At 35.6% G+C, this 21,471-nt stretch overlaps 3 protein-coding genes across 3 annotated transcripts; all 3 read left to right on the forward strand.

Moving 5' to 3' along the window:
- Positions 1-488: 488 nt before the first annotated feature.
- On the forward strand, positions 489-15,072 carry LOC120631119. The gene is made up of 8 exons (XM_039900560.1): positions 489-542; positions 2,666-2,746; positions 4,569-4,751; positions 8,753-8,875; positions 11,141-11,294; positions 12,529-12,670; positions 14,137-14,215; positions 14,838-15,072. Exons 1-8 carry the CDS (start codon positions 538-540, stop codon positions 15,070-15,072), a joined length of 1,002 nt encoding a protein of 333 aa, XP_039756494.1. The 5' UTR covers positions 489-537.
- A 1,283-nt stretch (positions 15,073-16,355) lies between these two features.
- Positions 16,356-17,799, forward strand: LOC120630925 (enoyl-[acyl-carrier-protein] reductase, mitochondrial-like). Its single transcript, XM_039900268.1, has 2 exons — positions 16,356-16,663; positions 16,844-17,799. The coding sequence occupies exons 1-2, from the start codon at positions 16,429-16,431 to the stop codon at positions 17,698-17,700; spliced, it is 1,092 nt and encodes a 363-aa protein (XP_039756202.1). The 5' UTR covers positions 16,356-16,428; the 3' UTR covers positions 17,701-17,799.
- A 25-nt stretch (positions 17,800-17,824) lies between these two features.
- On the forward strand, positions 17,825-19,575 carry LOC120631255 (enoyl-[acyl-carrier-protein] reductase, mitochondrial-like). The gene is made up of 2 exons (XM_039900739.1): positions 17,825-17,841; positions 18,687-19,575. Exons 1-2 carry the CDS (start codon positions 17,825-17,827, stop codon positions 19,573-19,575), a joined length of 906 nt encoding a protein of 301 aa, XP_039756673.1.
- Positions 19,576-21,471: the final 1,896 nt, after the last annotated feature.

Consider the following 21,471-nt stretch of genomic DNA (forward strand, 5'->3'; position numbering starts at 1 on the left):
AACCAACATGTTTTCATATTAGTAACGATTACATTGTTGTCTTCTTATAATTAAGTCTGCAAATAAAGAATATAAAAAAATCTTGGTTACTTTTGTGGGATTGTATAGGTGAAAACAACCATATTTTCAGTTACGCAAACATGAAAAATCTATCCATCCCCTACTGCAATTTAAAAAGGCTATAAACTCTACCCTTAAATTCATGGTAACGTTTATATCCCCTTTAATTAAGAGTTTAGTGTCTGAATACTCTAGAATGTTCATTATGTACTCTACCCTAATTGAAATCGGCTTTGAAAAAATAATTCTAAGTACTAATAAAGTATTAAAAACTCATTAAAAAGTATACCTATCGAACCTTTTCTGCGGCAGCAACCAAATCGAAACATAGGCATTATATCTATGATAACCTACATTTTATTCTCTTTGGCTTATATTCATAAAAGCATAACACTATATAACTCATAAAAATATTATGTCAATTTTGAATATTTATTTTTAACATCCATCAAGAGCCAAAACATTTTACTGATTCAAATGCCGTAAGTATCTTTGAACTTTAACTATATCACGACTGATGAATATAAGTCTGATGACTTGGTCTTTGGTCTTATACTGACGTCTTTGGTCTTATACTGGTCGGCGTAACACGACATAGGCACTTCGATCCACGGTAGATGATATGGTGGTATGTTCAGTTATACGGTGGGCCCTTAATGGCATAAAATATGCTAATACCAAAAACAAAACAAGTCTCTCTTCATTAGATAATAATATATAAACAAGAAGAAGACTTGGCCACACAAACTTCACCAAGAAGTTCTGTATTAGTGCTAATACATAAGAACAGAACGCTAAATCGGTTGGCGGTACGTCTTGGCAGCAGAGTTGTAACTAGCCACAGTTGTAGCGTCAAACCAGACCAGACCAGAAAAAAATCGGTAATTATAAATTCCCAAATAAGAAATCCATAATATATACGAGCACAACGCTCACTTATGAATTAGTACGACAGCACGCGAAGGACCAATTGCTTTTATATTTATAGATAGGGAAATATACATATGGATGATGAAAGTCACTAAAAATCAATACCATAAGATTTGCACGCTCGTTTTTGAGTATCAGCGAAACCTTATAAAGTCGGTATAAAAACCACTCCAGTACACACTTTTAAATATTGCCCCCAGTTATATTTAAAGAGGGATGGAAATCATTGATTTTCAGATTTTTCTCATCTCTTGTGCTAGGTAGGTAGGTCACCTACCACCCTTGTACCAAATTCAATTAGATTGTCGGTTGATCGGAAAGTAGGAACACAGAGGAAATTCCGAAGTGTCTTTTTTTTCATCAGAATCATAAAATAAATCTAACTTACCATTTTGTAAAGCTAATTTTTTTTATGTACTAATTTCATTTTATCGCTACATACAGTACATATACTTTAAACGCCCTCCATCGTTCACAGAGCTACTGAACATTTTTCTATTGTAATTAGAGGACATGAAAGGCAAATATGAAAGGCAAATATTAAAACTACATATTATATCCTTATAAATTAACCTACCAGGGCCTAGGTATCAGGTTTTAACGTGTGTCACAAATAATTTATGGACGGGAAGCTAAAACCTCTTTGTATCATACAACTATAAATCGGTTGGATATTTTTACAGCAATTCTTAGTACTGTGGTTACTGTCGCCGCGTTTACATGACCTTCGACTCTGGACGTACTAGCCTAGCGACTTCTAAACAATAAGACCAATACTGTCATACTCATAATATATTATCATCTTACAAACATACCCAATACATACATAAAATGTATAGATACATATATAGTATTTTTCGTTTATCATCTTCAATCAGTCGATACACTATAAGTAGATTTTTTGAAGTTCTTATTGACTTTGTCAGTAATGAGGGCCAGTGTCCTCAAGTTTGTACAGTATCGAGCACTTCTGCCCGCTTCAGACGTCTGGTTCTTTCCACAGTCAGTAGGCTGTGTGCCAGTGGATTGGGGTGTTTTATATATAGTATATAACGATTTAAATTAGGTATACATAAACTTAAACATGAATCCCCATGCAGATTTTTAATACGTATGTAGAGTCATAGAATAAATGAGAAGGCTAGCAACTTTATGTTCAGAAACGGTACGTATGAAAATAAAAACTTTAAAATGAGATCTGAGCTACAATTATAAGTAATCGTGGAAACACAAAAGTAGCATTGTATGTATCATTTGTACATTGGCAGCACAAGCCAACTTTAGCCCGTAGGGGTATTACGTATCTCGCGACAGGCTTGCGACCGGCGTAAATCTTGCAATCACCGCTGTCAAACGTCACTTTTGTTTATTAATTGTATGGAAAAGTGACGTTTGACAGCAGTGATTGCAAGATTTACGCCTGTCGCAAGCCTGTCGCAAGATACATAAAAACCCTGCCGGCCAGGTACGACTGCCTAACTACTAATTAACGAGTGTAAATGCAGGGGAAACCTTCAAATGAAACCTTCCTTAATAATATTAGTATAAGTAACTGGTTTATCAACGAAAGGAAAAATTACGAAAATTGTGCATGAATGCGAAAATCAACGGTTCTAAATCATTAACCTACAAACTTTTTTGAAGATGTTTTTAACGAAGGCTGTTTACATTACAGAAAACCCGAAACTGCATGGCGGAGAAATGGAGACTGGAAAGCTCGTTACTCTAAATTATACTCATCAAAGGGCATTTCGGGGTGAGTGCAATTAACTTACTTCTTTGATAGTCTGAAAGGTAAACCATTAATATCTAAACGCATAATTGTAATACCTATTGAATTTGATAAAAATTGCCATCATTATTAATCCATTGCGGCAATGCATGGGTCTCTTCTCAGATTAAGAAGAGACCCATGCGACGTCGAAGAGATGTAGTCCACAACAATGGCCAAATGCAGATTGGTAGACTTCACACGCCTTATAGAATATGTGGAAAACTGTTAGGCATGCAGGTTTCCTCACGATCTTTTCACCGCTTATATTATTAAAAATACCCTTAACTCTGAAAAGTTAAAAGTGCGTGCCGGGGGCCGAAACCTTACCCACTAGGCTATCACCGCTTAAGAATTCGTCGGCCGACTGGCGGAGTGGGCAGCGACCCTGCTTTCTGACGCCATAGACGTGGGTTCGATTCCCGCAACTGGTAAATGTTTGTGTTGTGAACATGAATGTTTTTCAGTGTCTGGGTGTCTATCTGTATATTATAAGTATTTATGAATCTATATATAAAAGAAAGTTGTGTTAGTTTGATGATATTTGATTTTATGTTAGACCGGATTTCTCTTCGACCGGAATAGGATCATAAGTATTAAAATATAACTTTCATTAAAAAAAAATGTTCCGCGGTACGAAGCTCGCCGATTATTTATAAAAAGATTCATCAGTTACCTTAGTACCCATAACACAAGCTAAGCTTGCTTATGGGCTAGATGGCGATTTGTATTGTCGTTGTATATTTATTTATTTATATGTTTAAAAGGGTTTCTTTAAAAATTTGATAACAATTGGATATTATATATTTTTAATATGGTAATAAGTGGCGGAACAATACCATGGCCCACCTCATGGCATGTAGAAAACCATCGAATATAAACGGGGCGACACTTCACATGGTATGGAAGAAAAACGTCCTACGAAGTGCCGCCCAGCGTCCATTAAACTCAGGCTTAGGTGTTAAGCCTCATGTCACAATATTACGCTGCATTTGCAATCGCAAACATGTACTAGATGTTATAACCCTATATTTAGTAGATACTTAAGTAACTTAAAGTATCTCGTTACACAAAATTTGGTCGATTCACCTAATAGGCCTTTTTACCTAATCCGCATTAATTACTGTTCGATTCGACGTAATTTAGCCTCATTGGGAATTATTTAACGAAAATGGTGACTCATAGCGTGATTCATGGGATGTGAAAAAATCAACGCAGCATCACAGCGTCAATGAGCACGAATTGTTTTGCATTTTGTCGTAAAACCACAAAGTGGATGTTCATTCGTAGTCTAAAAGAAGTCCTATTGTTCGGTAATTTGTGTGCTGGTTTTTGGAAAGATAAAGTCTTGATTTAATATCGCTTGGTTCGGTTCGTAAAGATTTTACGTCTCCAGCAACAAAAAGCGGAGGTTAATTTCCAACACTGTTACTTCGTTTTTGCGGGTCATTTTAGAAAATCGACTTTTCTTTTTTCGTTAAGAACTGGTTATACTTATTTGTGTTTAAATTTTAACGACTCGATTCGAATACCATGCTATAAATAAACCTACCTTAGTAAGATTCTAGTGCCCGTTTCACTAACGACGAACCAGGCAATAAATAAGTATAGCCTAGTAATCTAAGGAGATTGCTAGACGTAAATCTACCGGTCACCAATAGTTATGACCTAAAAGTTGGTGAAACGTTTTTTTTTTCGATACACATCGTCTAAATCATTAGGCATTCGATTTAGGCGAAGTCTAGGTTTAGTGAAAATGGGTATAAGAATCTATACCTAATAAGCATAATCTTTTTATCTCTCATAGTCTAAAGGTAGAAGAACCGCCTCGCATTTCTTTTATGAGCAACGACGCGACTCCATATGCAACGCTCCTGATGAAGTTACGAAGTACCCGCCAAGAATGTTCAAACCCCTCTGAGACATGTGGACTCACCTCTCTGCTGACTGATCGAAGCGATACCTATGACACAAGACAAGGAAGTCTAATGTAATTTCAGTAATTTTATAGCTGATGGTCAAGATGCTGAGTATAAAAAAAGGTTCAAAGAACTCCTTCGTTCCTTGATAAATATCGATTTAATTAATTTAAACGAGTATGTTAACATTCAACACGCAGTCGTTTTTAAAGGCTGTGCTCTCCATGCTATTATAAAGCTTCGTTAATTATACCTAGGTACTAAAATTGTAGTATCCATATGCATCTATTAAATATTAAGTTATTTTTCTGAAATACTAGCGGGCATAGAAAACGTTGTTCTGCACTTTAAAAAAAAACTGGAATCTGACTCCAACGCCACCGGGTCAAACTGTGTACCTAAACCATCCAAGTAGGTAGCACACATAAAATTTGATCAAAATCGAGTCAAGCCATTTATTTCAAGACGAGAGGAAATAGATATTACAGAGTGCGTTTGTATGAGATTCTTCTTTTACTTCATCGAACGCTATTGGGCAACATATCTTTCTCGAAATAGCAATTTGATGAATGTAATGACTTTCTCGTTGGTATAGAGGTTAGCATGTTTAACGACTGATCACGAGGCCTTGGGTTCAAATCCCGGGTCCGGTCAAGAATTATGTGTTTTCTTGTAAAGAGTTTTCAGTACATGCCTGAGTAAGGAAGTTTGCGGTGTCAGCCTCCGTACCCTGGAGAGCACATTAAGCCTTCGGTCCCGGTTATTATCACAAAATAATATGAATATAAAATGATAGCGAACAAAATACGTTATGGGTTAAACTTATCTTTATTTATTGCGAATCATTTATTTAGTTTACAAATAAATACTTGCCTACATACACTACGTATTCAAATGTCATTCACATTTGTGTTTTCTATGTGAATCATAAATCTTATGCGAAATAAAGAGAATATTTCTAATGATAGTGCTGCTAAGTAGGTAGTACATTCACTTTATACCTTTATAAACATTTGCCTTTTCTATTTTATACCAACATTTAAACACATCACAATTCTCATGTCTTTGGCTGTCAACATGATCTCAGTTGGACTAATGACTATTGAGATCTTTTATTGTTTCTGTTTATATTATGTATGTTTTGTCAGCGTGTTATAAACTTTTATTTACATTAAACGTAAGTTTTTTTTAGCTCTTATTTCTCTCTCTCTTTCTACTGGTTGGATGGTTCTCTTTATCATACCTTCAGTAGGGTAAAGAGAACCATCTCTGTATATGAAAAAGTGTCCGCCAAGAAGCATCAAAAGACGAGTGGATTTATTTTAACACTCTCACTGCCAGCAATATATAGCATTGTTCCAGTTCAGTAAGCCACGGAGTCCGCCTGCGGGTCCCAACGTATCCGCTGCGGTAGGCCGTCACTCAAAATGAAAAAATATTGCAGCAGGCCGTGGGGTCCGCCGGCGTCTAGTAAAGAATGCTTTTAGCACGCCGTGGGATCCGCTGTGACCCCCTAAATTCAAATAGATATTTGTACTACTGGCCTGCTAATAACGAAAAAATATGGCTAACATTGGCTTGCGCATATAGTGAGCTACATGTTGAAAAAAAAATCAAGTCAATCGGAGCAATAATTACATTTCTGTGTGGCGGGGAAAAAATAAAAAAATAAAACATTAAATTGACAAACCTTTATTGTTGTAGCACAAAAAGAGGAAACAACATGCATTTTGAAAAAAAAAAATACTATTTGCTATGCTTATTGGCAAAACAAGACGCGCAAACACTGGGCTTCGTTGGGCAAGTGAGGCATACAGTACTTGTTTTTTTTGTAAGTTTCTTCGCCTCTACGCTTGATTTGCCTTCTTGACGTAAACTTTCGTAGCAGTGTATACACTTACGACGTATTAATCGATTGCGATGGTCAGTCAATGGGTTCTTTCCGAACTCATGTTTAGTTACGACAGGGTCGGTAGCACGGCGCTGCTGTAAATCCATCAACTGTATACATAGGTTCTCACGAAATTTCGTTATTGTATAAGTTTTAGTTGTAAGTCTTTTACGAGACTTGTATATCAAGTAGGCATTTACGACAGACGTAGTTAGCAGTAATTCAATTCCCAGTTTTTGAAACCAACGTACATTTCTTCTTAAAGGATTACAGTAACTGCCCATCTGATCAGAAAAGTCTATTGCACTTTTGTATTTGTTGTATTCGGCAATTACTGATGGTTTCAAAGCAGTTTTTCGCCTATTTCGCTTGCTCCGGACTGTTACGAATCCAACTGAATGTTTTGTTGATAACGCGAGGACGTCTCTCTTGTCTTTCCACTTTAAAACCAAAATTCCGTCATCATTTTCTTTTGCTATCATCTCACCTTTATGCAACTTTGTGGAAATAATATCTTTCGGCAACCCTCTTCGATTTTTTCGAACTGTGCCAAGCAAATGCGTAGACCGGTTTAAAAGGGACTTTGCTAAGTCTACGCTTGTATAAAAATTATCGGTTACAATACTTCGGCCCGCATCTAAGTATTTCTCGCTCAGATTCATAACCACATCTTTTGACAAATTTTGGCCAGGCGTCGTTTTCTTACCTTCATATACAATCAGATCATGTACATAACCATTTTCATCACATATTTTGAACAGTTTTATCCCATATTTGTGCTTCTTCCCAGGGATATATTGCATGAAAACAATCCTGCCACGGAAGGCAACCATTGTCTCATCCACTGTTAGATATTCTCCAGGTGTGTTATAGTTCTGAAATTTTTTGGTTATCAAGTCAACCAGACGTTTTACTCGGATAAGTCTGCCAGCATTAGATGACAAATAAAAATATGTATCCTCAAAGTGCCAGCACCGCAGCAGCAATTCAAAGCGATTTCGGCTCATTACTGAACCAGCTACGGGATTTTTGTATAATATATTCTTACTCCAGTAATCAGATATCTTAGGCAGTTTTTTTATACCCATCCATATCAGCAGACCAAGGAATTTTTTAATTTCATTTTGATCACAATCCTTCCAATCTACTAGTCTACTTGATCGTCTCAAAACTTTAAGTATCATAGTTTTATTCGCATAACAGTTAGTCATGGTCACCATCAGGTTAATTATTTCGTCGTCCACAAACAAACTATAATAATCCAGTTCGGTCTTACACGTGTCGGGAATATTTTTTATACCAGATGTAAAAGCTAAAGGGAATTGTTTTTGACGAGAGCCAGTTGGTATACTCCATTGACCACTACTGTCTACCGATTGTTGTACGGGGCGGTCCCTTTGAGTTTGATGTAAACTCTGCGCAGTGACATCTTCATCGGTGCTTTCGCTATCGGAGTATCCATCACTATCGGTACTACAAGTAGATTCCGATGAAGGCACGTAATCAGGATCATAGTCCGAGTCGTCCGACATGTTTTACATACTCTAAAACAATATTCTTCACAAAAAAATTAACTCTAATCCCGAAAGTTGTGAAAGCGCGGGAAAACGACGCACACAGCGAGCCAAGGGGGCGGCCGGCGGTCAACTAACAATTACTTTAGCTGGCGTCACAATGAAATTCTAGAAAATTACAAGCGGCGTGACAGACAAAATCTTTTGGGGACGGCCGGCGACCCCCACGGCCTGCTGGTTAATTTTTCTTTAAAATAAGACCGGCCCTTTGCACTCGAAAACTTGGGGCCCGCCAGCGGATCCCACGGCAGTGAGAGTGTTAAAGAGAAGTGCCAAAAATGGGATATTAAATAAACAAAAGAAAAATAACCGCTTTGATACGTAAGGTTTCATGAATTGCACATCACTACACTAGTCGATAAATATCTACTCTCAAAAAACCAAAAATATAAAATTTTATCACTTCAGCTCCCTTCACTCTGTTCGTAACGGTTAGATTCAAATCGATATCTCTTGCTATATTAGCGCTATTTTGGTGGGATATTGAGTAGTAATTTGGTGCTTACAGCTAGACTCTTTTACTTGTCCCTCCTAACCTCTACCCTCCATACGCAGAGCACTGAACTAGAAAACAGTCTGTGGTAATAAACTCCTCATTTTTTAATAGATCCGAGAATCAAGCTGTACACGATACCCTGCTATTGGACATGGTACGCTCCCGAAGCCGTGAGGTTGAAGATGAAGTAAAAGACGAACCACTGGCGTTGCCTAGCGAAGAGAGTCCAGAGGAGTACTTAGTTTTTTTTACATTTCTGATTATAAGTCTTACTTACTAATCCAATGTAGATTCAATTGAAGCTTAATTTTATTGGGTGGTTAAATAAAATTTACTACTTGGATATGTCACCTCAAACAATCGGGGCATTTTTCAAAACACATCTACAAAATTATAATAAAAGTAGCTTCAGAGCTGGCATCATAAGAAAAATCACAAGACATACAAAATACCAATGTGGTAGGTAATAGGAGAGTAAGTCTTCACACATCAGGTATACTAAAGGACTAACTAAGCCGAACACAGGTAATAAAGAAACAATTAAATTAACAGACACAGGTATGCATCCGTAACATTATTATGGATAATATATATTTTATATCGTTACAAACAATGTGGAAGGTAAATACATTTCACGTGCCCCGTAGATAATGTCGAAACACTGTCACACAATTACACATTCCGAGAGGCGTGAAGTTTTAACCATCCATAATCCACGGGTTTCTTCGTATTCCCAAATCCAAATGGTATCAAATTTTTATCTTAATTTCATTTTGTTTAATCTTAGCCGAAAAAAATAATAATAGAGGGGCAAAATGCCTTTAAACATTTTACTAGGCGGAAGCCTATCAGATTTCTACTATTGCACTGGCAAAGATGCACAATGATGGAAGATGAGCGTTAGACATAATCTTTAGTCTTGCTCATGTTTATCGCAGGCCCGTCCCAGCAGAAGGGCCTACGATGCGTCTCCCAGAGTCTCGGCCATTGTGCTACATCAACCGCAAACCGAAGTTGAATGATGGACTTTAATCATGTTCGCATACGTATCAGAATACCTAATAAAATAAAATAAATAAATAAATATACTACGACAATACACTCATCGCCACCTAGCCACAAAGTAAGCGTAGCTTGTGTTATGGGTACTAAGATGACTGATGAATATTTTTATGAATTATATATAATTCATAAATACTTAGAAAATACGTATAAACACCCAGACACTGAAAAACACTTAATGCTCATCACACAAACATTTTCCAGTTGTGGGAATCGAACCCACGGCCTTGGACTCAGAAAGCAGGGTCGCTGCCCACTGCGCCAGTCGGCCGTCAAATGTTATGTTTGAATTTAACCCGTTACTAAGTACTATGTATGGTCTTAGTTAAAAACTTAATATCGGAATTAAGTAAATTAGCTAAAACAATAACAAACTTAGTATTATCAGATTTCAGAATTTCGTAAAATCGTAATTAGTACCTAATTGTGTATAATGATGGACAGACGACGGAGTGGATTTTGCAACTCCCCACAAAAGACCTATATCCAGCAGTGGACGTGAATCGGTCGAAGTGATGAGTGAGATATCATTAGGGAAGGAAAAACTTAACTATAACGAAGACAAAACTCAAAAGTTAGAATGTTCCTGATAGTAAGATTTGTATCATAATATTCCTATTATATATATATATATATATTTTTGATAAATAATATTCCTATGCATCTACTTAAGTCTGAGCACAGCATGTAAGTATGAATTTCAGTCCTCGCTCTTGTCCTGACTGTAGAAATAATAAGATCTCACTTTACAAATCATTTGTTTGATTTTCAAGCACCACATGCCTTTTCTTATCAGATCAAGCTATTTACATGATAATTACTAGTAAACATTAACGGTTTTAAGTTGTTTAGTTTTCTAATAATGTCATAGCCAGTTATGAGTATACAAACATAATGATAGCGGCACAAGCTTAAGTAAGCGTGATAGTCTTGTGTTCAGGGCACGTGGATGATTATTATTTATTTGCTATAATTTCTATCTTTTGCAATATCGTAAAATGCTGAGAAAAACTAAAAATAAGAAGTATTAAGTTTTATCAATCAGCTACTGTGTATATATACGAGTAGGTCACATTATCAAATACGCTCAATATATCTTAAAAAAAATTACAAGTACGTAGATGGTTAATATTTAGCTATGGTGTACGGGTTGACCAAAGATATTAATCTTAAATTGGTATGTAACCTCCTTGGGGAATTATGTATTTGATAACGAGAGTTAGTAATTAGGTACATGTTCTTGTTTAGTCGATCGCTGAGCGGCTTAGCTTAGCACAATGTGGTTTAAGACCTATTCATTAATAAACCTTTTTTGCTAGTTAAGTCATCCATTAATCTTAAAATTTTATATAGCCCGGTAATAATTATTATAATGTCCATATTATTCAATTTCCCTGTTTACTATATATAAATACCCACTATAAAATCATATTTCAGCAGTCCGAACGTGAATGATGTTTGCATACATGGTTATAACATTCGCATAACGACAGACCGTAGCATGTCTCGTTCGCGTTTCTCCCGAATTTCCACTCGTCGTGATATGGACATTCCTTCCATACTCGCCTACGATACCTTCACAACAGCACCAGTAAGTAACTATGGGAGTTCAAGCTTTACCGTAATTTCATTTAATAATATTTATTGTTTAATTTTCAACTCTGTTGGAATAACTTTGTTAATACTAGAGATCAGTTTAGAATTTCGTTCTAATTTAAGCTATCTTTTTAAGCTTCCAACTAAATTATATAATACGGTTCCGTACCTCGTAATGCCATAAATAATCAGTCTGTCTCTTCTCTGGAAACTATTCTCTGGAGATACTTTGCCATTGCCAGGTACCACCTTACAGACAAAGACGTGCCGCCAAGCGTTTGAGCGCTTCGGAACAATGGGTTTATTATAACTGCCACACTTCGTAACAGGCTAGCCGGCTACTAACTAAGACTGCATCAAATTCAAATTTAAATTTCATGTTAACCTATCAGTCCTATCACAGGCAGTAAGCGTTCATACATAAAATGTGTTACCATTAATGTTTGGTGATGGTGATAAATACAATCATTATCTTAAAACTACAGACAGGAGGGTTCCAAACGCACTTTTATTTATCACCATAGAGAAATTAATATTTAGCTAAGAAGTTAGAGCAATTCATACGCTTAAGCTTGCATAAGCTTTTTTATCATTCATGTAATCCTTCAAATTTTAAAAGTATTTTTCTATAAGCTTACGTTATACGTTGTATAAACTTTGAACTTATTGAGAGACATCTCAAAGATGTTATCTTATAATTTGTAATAAATGGTATTATATATACAATATAATACCATATAACTCTTGAATGAATTATTAATTTTATGTAGCCTAGTAAACTAACTGCACTATTTACAAGTTTATTTTTACTTCTGTTCAAATTGTCTCGTCATTATCATCATCTTTTTCATCATCACTTACCCATAGGGCATAACCCACGCATAAGAGAATACATTCAAGAGCTAGTTTGTCGTGCTTAAAAAAATCTAGTTAAGCTATATACTTGTTTAGACGGCCGATTGGCGCAGTTTGCAGCGACCCTGCTTTCTGAGTCCAAGGCCGTGGGTTCGATTCCCACTACTGGAAAATGTTTGTGTGATGAGCATGAATGTTTTTCAGTGTCTGGGTGTTTATATGTATATTGCTATTATTTATGTATATTATTCATAAAAATATTCATCAGTCATCTTAGTACCCATAACACAAGCTACGCTTACTTTGGGGCTAGATGGCGATGTGTGTATTGTCGCAGTGTATTTATTTATTTATTATTTATTTGTAAATTCCAGCTATATCTTGGAATACCAGCCTTCCAGAAGGTACAAGAAATGCGGGTAGATATACCGCGTTGGTCGATTCGACGCTCAGTGTGCCCCGTTTGCTCTCAGAAATGGAAGGATAGAAGCTCGATAACGAATGTTAAATATTCAGGTAAGTCAATGAGTCAAGTCATAAACTGATTAGGTACTTACATAATAACAAGCTAGAAAAGTTATTGACCACAAAACCTAAACTTCGGAAATCATCTATTTCCGATGTTTGGTTTTTCTAGTCAATAGTTGATTGCATTATGCCAACTAAAGAGTCAATCAATTTTATATAAATCAAGCAATTATTCATATTCCACTACAGTGCTACAGCTAGCTTCGAGTCGCGAATGAATTAGCAAGTAGGTACTACTAACTTTGATAGAAAATAGTTGTGAATACATCGGCGTAACCCTTTCGAGGATAGGTACAGGCGACAGCAGCAACTCCAGTTGATTTGCTGTAATTTTTTTAAGAGCTCCTTGTTTGTTTCCGAAAATTATCATCAGATCTATACGAAATTCTAATGTGGGGATTCGGAATCGGCCTTTTTTAAACAAAAAAAAGGAGTTTGTAAATCCGTCTATATAAATGAAAGAGATAAGCCCGAAGAACATCGTACATACAAAAAATCCGAAATAATAATCTCCTTTCTGAAGGAAGTTGTTTAAAAATACGTCCTTTCATCCGTTACATTGTATGGTAACAAACTTAACAACGCCGCCGCGGCGCAACTGAATTTATATGTAGCTTTAAAATAATAAGTAACGTAAAATCAGAAAATAAATCTTGAAGAACATCTTTTTGTGGAAACCATAATGCTTATCACTTAAAGCAATATTATTTTTATTAGAACTTCATACGATTACTTCGTATAACAAATAAACTTCCATTTCAAAATAATACTGCTTTAAGTGATGGTAGTATCTAAGTCCCCAGTACCAGTAGGTATCTAATGACGCGCGAAATTCACGCGTTGCGATTGTCCTATGGCGGCGTCGTTAGCGTCTAAAAAGTTGCTCATGCAACTAGGGCAATAAATATTACTGAGTAGCCTTAGCTTTAATACAGGAGCGGGAGCGATTGATCTAGGCTAGTTCTACCCAAGCTTAGAAACTGTTCTGTGATTCTATCCGTTGTTCTTTACAAAAGTAAAAAAAATCCAGTGCTTTCTGCCCAGAACGAGTACCTAGAGATATTAAAATCAGTTCTTAACTAAATTACGTTATTATATACGAATATCTTTATAAACGGCTGGACCATGGAAGAATATCTTCTTATTTTCCACTACAGTTGGGCCCGGTTATTATATATTTCAACCCATTTGTATTTTGTGATTGAAAAACTCTCAGAGGTTTTAATACTGAAAATAATTGGACTAATAATAAGTTAAAACACTGTTTTGGTAGAAATCGAAATTCTAGTACGCCCAGATTTTAAACTTAAAACTAGTAGTACTTAGATATAATTTTTTACCTGGGCAGGTTTCGTTGCGTTTATTGAACCCTTTTTATATCGAATTGGCAGAACGAGCCCCGTAGCTTTAAAACTATAAACAACACTTTTAACAACCATACCATGTAATTGCAGGGTTAAAAAGGAATTCTTCTAAGGAGCTGCCGTCTATAACAGCACCCGCGCGATTAAGGACCTATGTCGCAACAAAATAGTGAGTGGGTATTAATACTTATTGCGTCATGTTAAAAGAAGAGTAGCAGCGTTGATAGCCTAGCGGTTAGGTCCCCTTTCCAGGGACCGAGTATGATCCCCGCCACGCACCTTTAACTCTTCGGGGTTATGTGCGTTTTTAAATTAAACAAGGTAGTAGGTAGGTTTAAACAAGCAACAAATTAAAACTAACTACTAAAACATCATTTTCTTTAATGGTGAAGGAAAACATCGTAAGGGTCAAACCTGTATGCCTGCGAGTTCTCTATAACAAAAGTTCTCAAAGGCTTATGAAGTCTAATAATCCACTTTTGGATTAGCCTAGCGGACTACGGCCTACACCCTTCTAATTCTGAGAGGACACCCGTGCTTTGTAGACAGTGGGCCGGTAATGCGTTGTTAATGATGATAAAACGACTCAGGAAAAGAAGAAACTGATGAGATTTAACGGCAGCGGAGACAGACCGTTGGCAACCCGTCATCGCTAATAATTGTGATGAATAAATATATACAGATAACATAAATTACTCTTTTTATCAGTTGGAAACTTGTAGGAGATCATACTAAATTCAGCTGATCTGTTTAGTTAGATCAGTGTTTCATAATTTATGAATACGATTTAGCGTTCCACGCTCCGTGTCTGTGGCTGATGACAAAAAGTCTGGCGTGTTACAAGGAGGATTCCGCAACAGCAGCGCTTCGTGGCAATTGACGCGCGCTCGACGCTTCCGTACACCCAGGCCTCAACAACCGCCTCCGGAAGCCACCGCGCCACCTAGTTGTAGTGCGCCTACGGCCCGTAAAGATTTGGATCTTCGAGTCTCACGATTCCTTTCAGATGAATTTCGAAGCTCATAAAAAATAAATTACATGCTAATTAATATGCAACAATAAATATGGTGTTTTTTCATAGTTTTCTTTTGTGTAATAACCTGCACAAAATTGTTTATACTTATAATAAAACTGTAACTGGAAGATTTCTGTACATTTAATATATTTTGAAAGTTTTGACCAGGGGATGCTTTATAATCGATACTGAGTCCAAAAAAGATTTTTATTTAATTTTTGTCTGTCTGTCTGTCCGGGCATCACGCGAAAATTACTGAACGGGTTTAAATAAAACTTAGTATAGTGGTAGCTGATATTCCGGGTCAACATATAGGTTACCTTTTATCCCGATAAACAATAAGTTTCCTCCGGGAAACGGGATATTTTTTTTTATCAATTTTACTTCATAGCTCCGTTAAATTTGAACCGATTTTTTTTTTTTTTTTTATTTTTTTTTTTATTTTAAGTGTATACTATAAAACATGTAGTGTTTCATTTTAATGAAGATCTGATAAATATTGTCGGAGATAAAGGACATAACTCTTCACAAATTACAGCAAGTAGCAAGGCATATGGGACAACGATCAAATACATGTGTACCATACTACTTAATATTATAAATGCAAAAGTTTATGAGGGTGGATGTATGGATGTATGTGTGTATCAACTAAAATAATGACAACGTCCTTTCTCAGTACACCACGTAAAATAATAGAAGGTCCATAGCTAGCTACGTACCTTCTATCACATCTATTCTAGCTTCTCGATTGACTCATACGCGGACGAAGTCATGAGGGTCCGCTAGTAGTGACTATAAAGCTACTTTAATTAAACTTTTATATGTACGAATCATCGCATGCATACCTATATACATCAGAATTTGATCTAATTTTCAAGCCAACTTTTCTTTTGTGAATTCAGGTCCTTCTTCTTTAACTTAAAAGCTTAGCCCTTTTCAGTGTAACCCTTTTGCTAGCTTTTATATCCATGGTCCTCTCACAAAACTTACAACTCGATTTATTTGTTTAACAAAATTCATTGGCGGTCGACCTCTTCTCCTCTTTCCTTCTACTTTACCCTCGATTATACTCAATTAATTGTCTCATTACTCTTAATATAGTTATATATTATATATATATTATTTTTCCTCTTCTGATTTTGTCAGGTCCATGAAGTTCATAATCTGTGTACAATAGTATCTTCATAGATTTCATAGACATGAAAAAACAAGGTCAGCTATCAAGTCATGTCAGTGACAATGACATTTTAGAGAATTTAAATAAATCGTATTTATTGAGCTGATGTTTTGCCATTTAAAATTAAATAAAGGACAAATAAATTGTATAATAGTTATTTAATAAATTTTTAAAAGCGAAATACATAAAAATGTCACTTCTACAGCACACAGGGAAAATTTTTTGTGCAGGAAAAACAGCTTTGACCGGATTTCAAAATGCAAAGAGAAATCTTATGTCAAAAAGTCTTTATTATAGTGAATTTGGGGATCCGCTTAACGTGGTTAAGTTTAGGGAAATGGAAGTACCTCCTCTGAAAAGCCAAGAAGTCCTAGTCAGGATGTTAGCAGCACCAGTCAACCCTGCAGACATTAATACCATTCAAGGTACATTAATACTAAACCAAACTATTTGATTTCTCTATTACAGAAATACCTAGAAAACAACTATGACAACAAGAATAAAATATAATGAAATTTATTTCAGAAGCTCAAAGGTATTAAAACATTTTCAACATTTCATTAATATGTCTATGAATTATTATTATTTTCAATTTATTTTTTCAGGAAAATACCCTGTAAAGATTGCCTTACCTGTTATACCAGGAAATGAAGGGGTAGGAGTTGTGGAAGAAGTTGGCAGTGAAGTAAAAAATATATGTGCTGGGAATAGAGTAATAGTAACAGAGCCCATGCAAGGCACTTGGCGGGACATTGGTGTCTTCGGTAAAGATGTTTTGCGGGTTGTTCCTGATGAATTAGGATTAGTGGAAGCAGCTACACTGACAGTCAACCCTTGCACTGCATATAGAATGTTGACAGATTTCAAAAATGTGAGAAATGGCCAAGTTGTTATACAAAATGGTGCAAACAGTGCATGTGGACAAAATGTCATTCAAATATGTAAAGCTTGGGGTATTAAAAATATAAATATTGTCAGGAATAGACCTGAAATCAAGGACCTTAAAAGATACTTAGAGTGTTTGGGTGCTACGTATGTACTGACTGAGGAGGAACTAAGAACTACAACTTTGTTTAAAGAAAAGCAAATTGCAAAGCCAATATTGGCTCTAAACTGTGTAGGCGGGAAAAGTGCACTAGAAGTTGTAAGGTATTTAGAAAAGACAGGTGTGATGGTAACTTATGGAGCTATGTCAAGAGATCCAGTGACCATTCCAAATTCTGCACTTATTTTTAAAGACATATCATTCCATGGATTTTGGATGACAGCCTGGAAAGAAAAAGCTTCAATGGATGAAAAAGAAAAAATGATGGCAGATATTGTCAGTTTGATGTGTGAGAAAAAACTTGTAGGGCCAGTCCATAAAATGGTAAAATTTGAGAAATATGAAGAAGCTGTTGGTAATGCATTGTCATCTAAAGGCTTCACAGGCTGTAAATACATTCTAGATTTTAGTTGCTAGGTATAAAGCGGTTCAATATTGTGTTTATTAAAATGCAAGGATGATAATGTAGATGTTATATGTGATAAGATAATAAAATCATACAAACAATTGATTATATTTTTTAATTTCCATCCATACCAATATGGCTAAACTAACCTTGTCAGAACTTTATATTTCGGTTATTACTCTTGTTGTGGTTGTAAATAATTCTTGTCAAATTTAACTGTAATTGAAAAAAAAAACCCTTTCATACAAAATGTTTGTTCCAAGTAGTTAGTTGATATTTTATTATAATAGGATTAATCAATCACTTGAAATTAACTACGATTTAAAAAGCATAGCGCCATCTAGTGACACTTACATACACTTACATCTTTCGATTTCATAGTTAACTTTCACGCGATAGAATAAGTAGACGTAGGAGGGCGCGATTAATATGTACATAAATTAAACAATTTATTTATTCAAGATGTTGCCAAGCATTGTTGGTACTTACTTATTTAAAAAGCTGTAATATCCAAATGGGAATGAATCTTCTACCATTTAAATTGCACTACCATTTAACTTGCAATAGGTAGGTATAAAGTACGAACTGAATCTAATCGTAATAACATAAAATACGAGTGTGGTAATTTAAACAAAAACCACTGTTAGGCTCTTAGATAATGAGCCTTGAAACGATTTAATAAGATCCTCGATGAAAATATTACTTAAGAAGATACTTAAAAATAGGGCAGTTTTGTTCACAAACTCGTGCACGAGTACTACAAAACTAATTTCCCTTAAGTAGGTAGGTATGTAAGGAAAACTGAAGTATTTGATTTTGTTTGATGTGGAACACCATAATTGTGAAACGAACTTACGCCGAGTGAGTGGCGACACGGCAAACGGCATGACGCTTTTTTATACCTCCTCTCTGTATCCGCATATTTACTTTTTTATTAACATCCTAATACCTCATGTTCTAATACCTAATGATTATAATTATTTATTTATTGCATTAGATATACAAGCAAGTACAGTTATCACCTTGATTATATTTCAGGTAAATGCCCTATCCTACCCTGTTTACCGTGTATAGCTGGGGATGAAGGGGTAGGTGAAGTTGTGGAGATAGAAGATCACGTCTGTACAGTAGAACCGGGTGAGAGAGTTGTATTAACTTCAAGGATGCTGGGAACCTGGAACTTTTATGGCATTTACCACGAACGAGATGTGCATGTTATTTCACCCAAAATCCCCCTCCCCGAAGCGGCACTGTTGACCATAGCGCCGTGTACTGCTTATCGAATGATAAAAGATTTTAGATTAGTAAGACCGGGCGAAACTATTATTCAAAACGCTGCCAATAGCCCTTGTGGGCAGTCTGTAATACAGCTTTGTAAAGCTTGGGATATTAATACTTTTAATATAGTAGCCAATCACTGTGGTTACGAAAGTGTGAAGGAACATCTTCTAAGCATTGGAGCTACTGCAGTCTACACATTGGAAGAAGCCCAAAAACTGACAACTTTTGACACGGCTTTTACAAGGCCCGTGCTAGGATTGAATTGTCTAGGTGGTAAATTTGAAGATGTAATGCTTAGACTTATAGAACGTAATGGTACTATGGTATATTACGGTTGCGCATTTGATTTGCCAATTGCAAAACATGTTTTACGCAGCGATGTTTCTTTCAATAAATTTCATTTAGGCCATTGGGATGCCCATGCAAGTGTTATAGAAAAAGATGTTATGATGAATAATATTATTCAACTAATGGTCATTGGTAAATTCATAGCTCCAGTACATAAACCACTGGAACTCAAAGATTATAACCACGCTTTTAGAAATACATCTAATTGCGAAGCATTTTCCATCTGTAACTACGTGTTTGATTTTACATTGCCATAAAATTAATTAAAAATACCCACAAATAACATTTGTTTGAAAAAATATTATTTCTTATATTCCTGTATTTGAATAAAAAGCATCGATACCTACCAGGACACCTAGACATTTTTTTTTTCGATAGCCGATTAAAGTACTCGCTAGATACGGTCGCCTTTGAGCCGTGCCGTCTTGACCCGTGCCGCTTTCTGTCAAAGGCGCAGCTGCGCTACCAAAGGAAGGAGTATTACGTACATCCGCAGGAGAATTTGGTGTTTTATAGCGAAGTTCCATGCCGACGCCGCGGCCGCAGTGAAAGGTTCTGTTTGTTGACTTTAGCAGAAAATGTTTTTATCGTATTTCATGTTATGCTAAGTATCGCAGTATGGATTCACATCGTAATGACGTTGGATCCTTGGTTTTAAATAGGTACAGGGCGCATTGAACACAACACAGCGTGATGAAAAATAGTGTATTTTTACTAAGTAAACAAAACTCATATTTTTCATATTAAAATTTTAATAATTTAAATTGCCAAAATCTCCTGCCGTTGTACCTAAATTGTATTTTAATATACTAATGTTTAACTTTTATTAAGATTCATGATGTAACTACAGAATATAAATGGTCATTTAATTGTAAATATGATTTTTATTTAAAGTACACTTTGAAACAAGTGTTCTTAATTTAATTTTATAATGTATATATAAATTTGTTTTCATTTTTGAAACATAACTTATTATTTATTGTGAATAATTTGATAAATGTTGATACTATACATTTTCTCAATTGTGTATATAACGGTTTTTTGGTATTAAAAATAGAATCTGGATTACCCGATTAAATTAAAAATTGTCGATCTTCATGCATATAACTTGCAGTGAGGTACAAACTTAACTAATTCGGGCATCACAAATAAAACACAAGTGCGGCAATGTTAAATAAAATACGTGTTTAATAGCTTATATTATGAGCATAATTGCGAGGTAAAAAGGTCCACGTTACGAGCCTTGATGAGCCTAAAAATTATGTGATACCTCACACACTACATTATACCATAGTGCACGCGAGAAAAAGAAAGGCTGCTCTCTCCATTCTTACGCTGCAGCTTCTTGCTAGGTATGAACGAAGAGAAGGGTCAGAAAGGTTCAATATTTAAACAATATGTTATCAGAGTATCAGCTCACAAATTTACTATTTGTGTGACGTCATTAGTATGGCTATATTTTACATGTCAATGTAAAATGTAGCCATACTAATGACGTCTATTATACTTTAAAGAGGTTATAGTCGTAAAAATATAATAGGCCCGTTTTGACATTTGTCATCGCGACGTAACTAGTTATGGAACCATAAGACTCTGTACTCGATACTCACGATAAATCAATTCAAGTTTGTATCAGTACTGGATTGATATTATTATGTATTGTAAAGTGTTCGTTCGTTCAAAGTATTCCTTTAACTTCACAACCAATACGCGTAACTGGCTGTTGATTATACGTCCACTTTTCAACATGTTGAAACAGAGTTAGTACTATATAAAAACAAACACAAAAATCGAGTCAAATCACTATGTTTAAATTAATGTCCAAAATAGAAGAGCCATAGTTAACGTAAAAGTAAACAATATATATCAAACTTAAACGAGCGCACAGTCAACTTTACAAGATGAGGAACGAAAAACTGCGCAGTGCGCGTGGGGACGCTTCAGTCATGTGCCGCTTGGTCAGATACATCAACTCAGACTCATTATTTAGAACCCATTTTGAGAACCAAGCTCATTGTAGCAGTAAAAAAAACTACACAATATATAATTTCGATATTCAGTAAAAAAAATGGTTACAGCTCTAGTATAAAAAAAAAAAAAGACTAAGAACGTAACTGTTTTCGGAACGTTTCGCAACAATTATAAATTGCATG

Source organism: Pararge aegeria, chromosome 17 (assembly GCF_905163445.1).
Source record: "Pararge aegeria chromosome 17, ilParAegt1.1, whole genome shotgun sequence".
In the NCBI taxonomy this organism is placed as follows: domain Eukaryota; kingdom Metazoa; phylum Arthropoda; class Insecta; order Lepidoptera; family Nymphalidae; genus Pararge; species Pararge aegeria.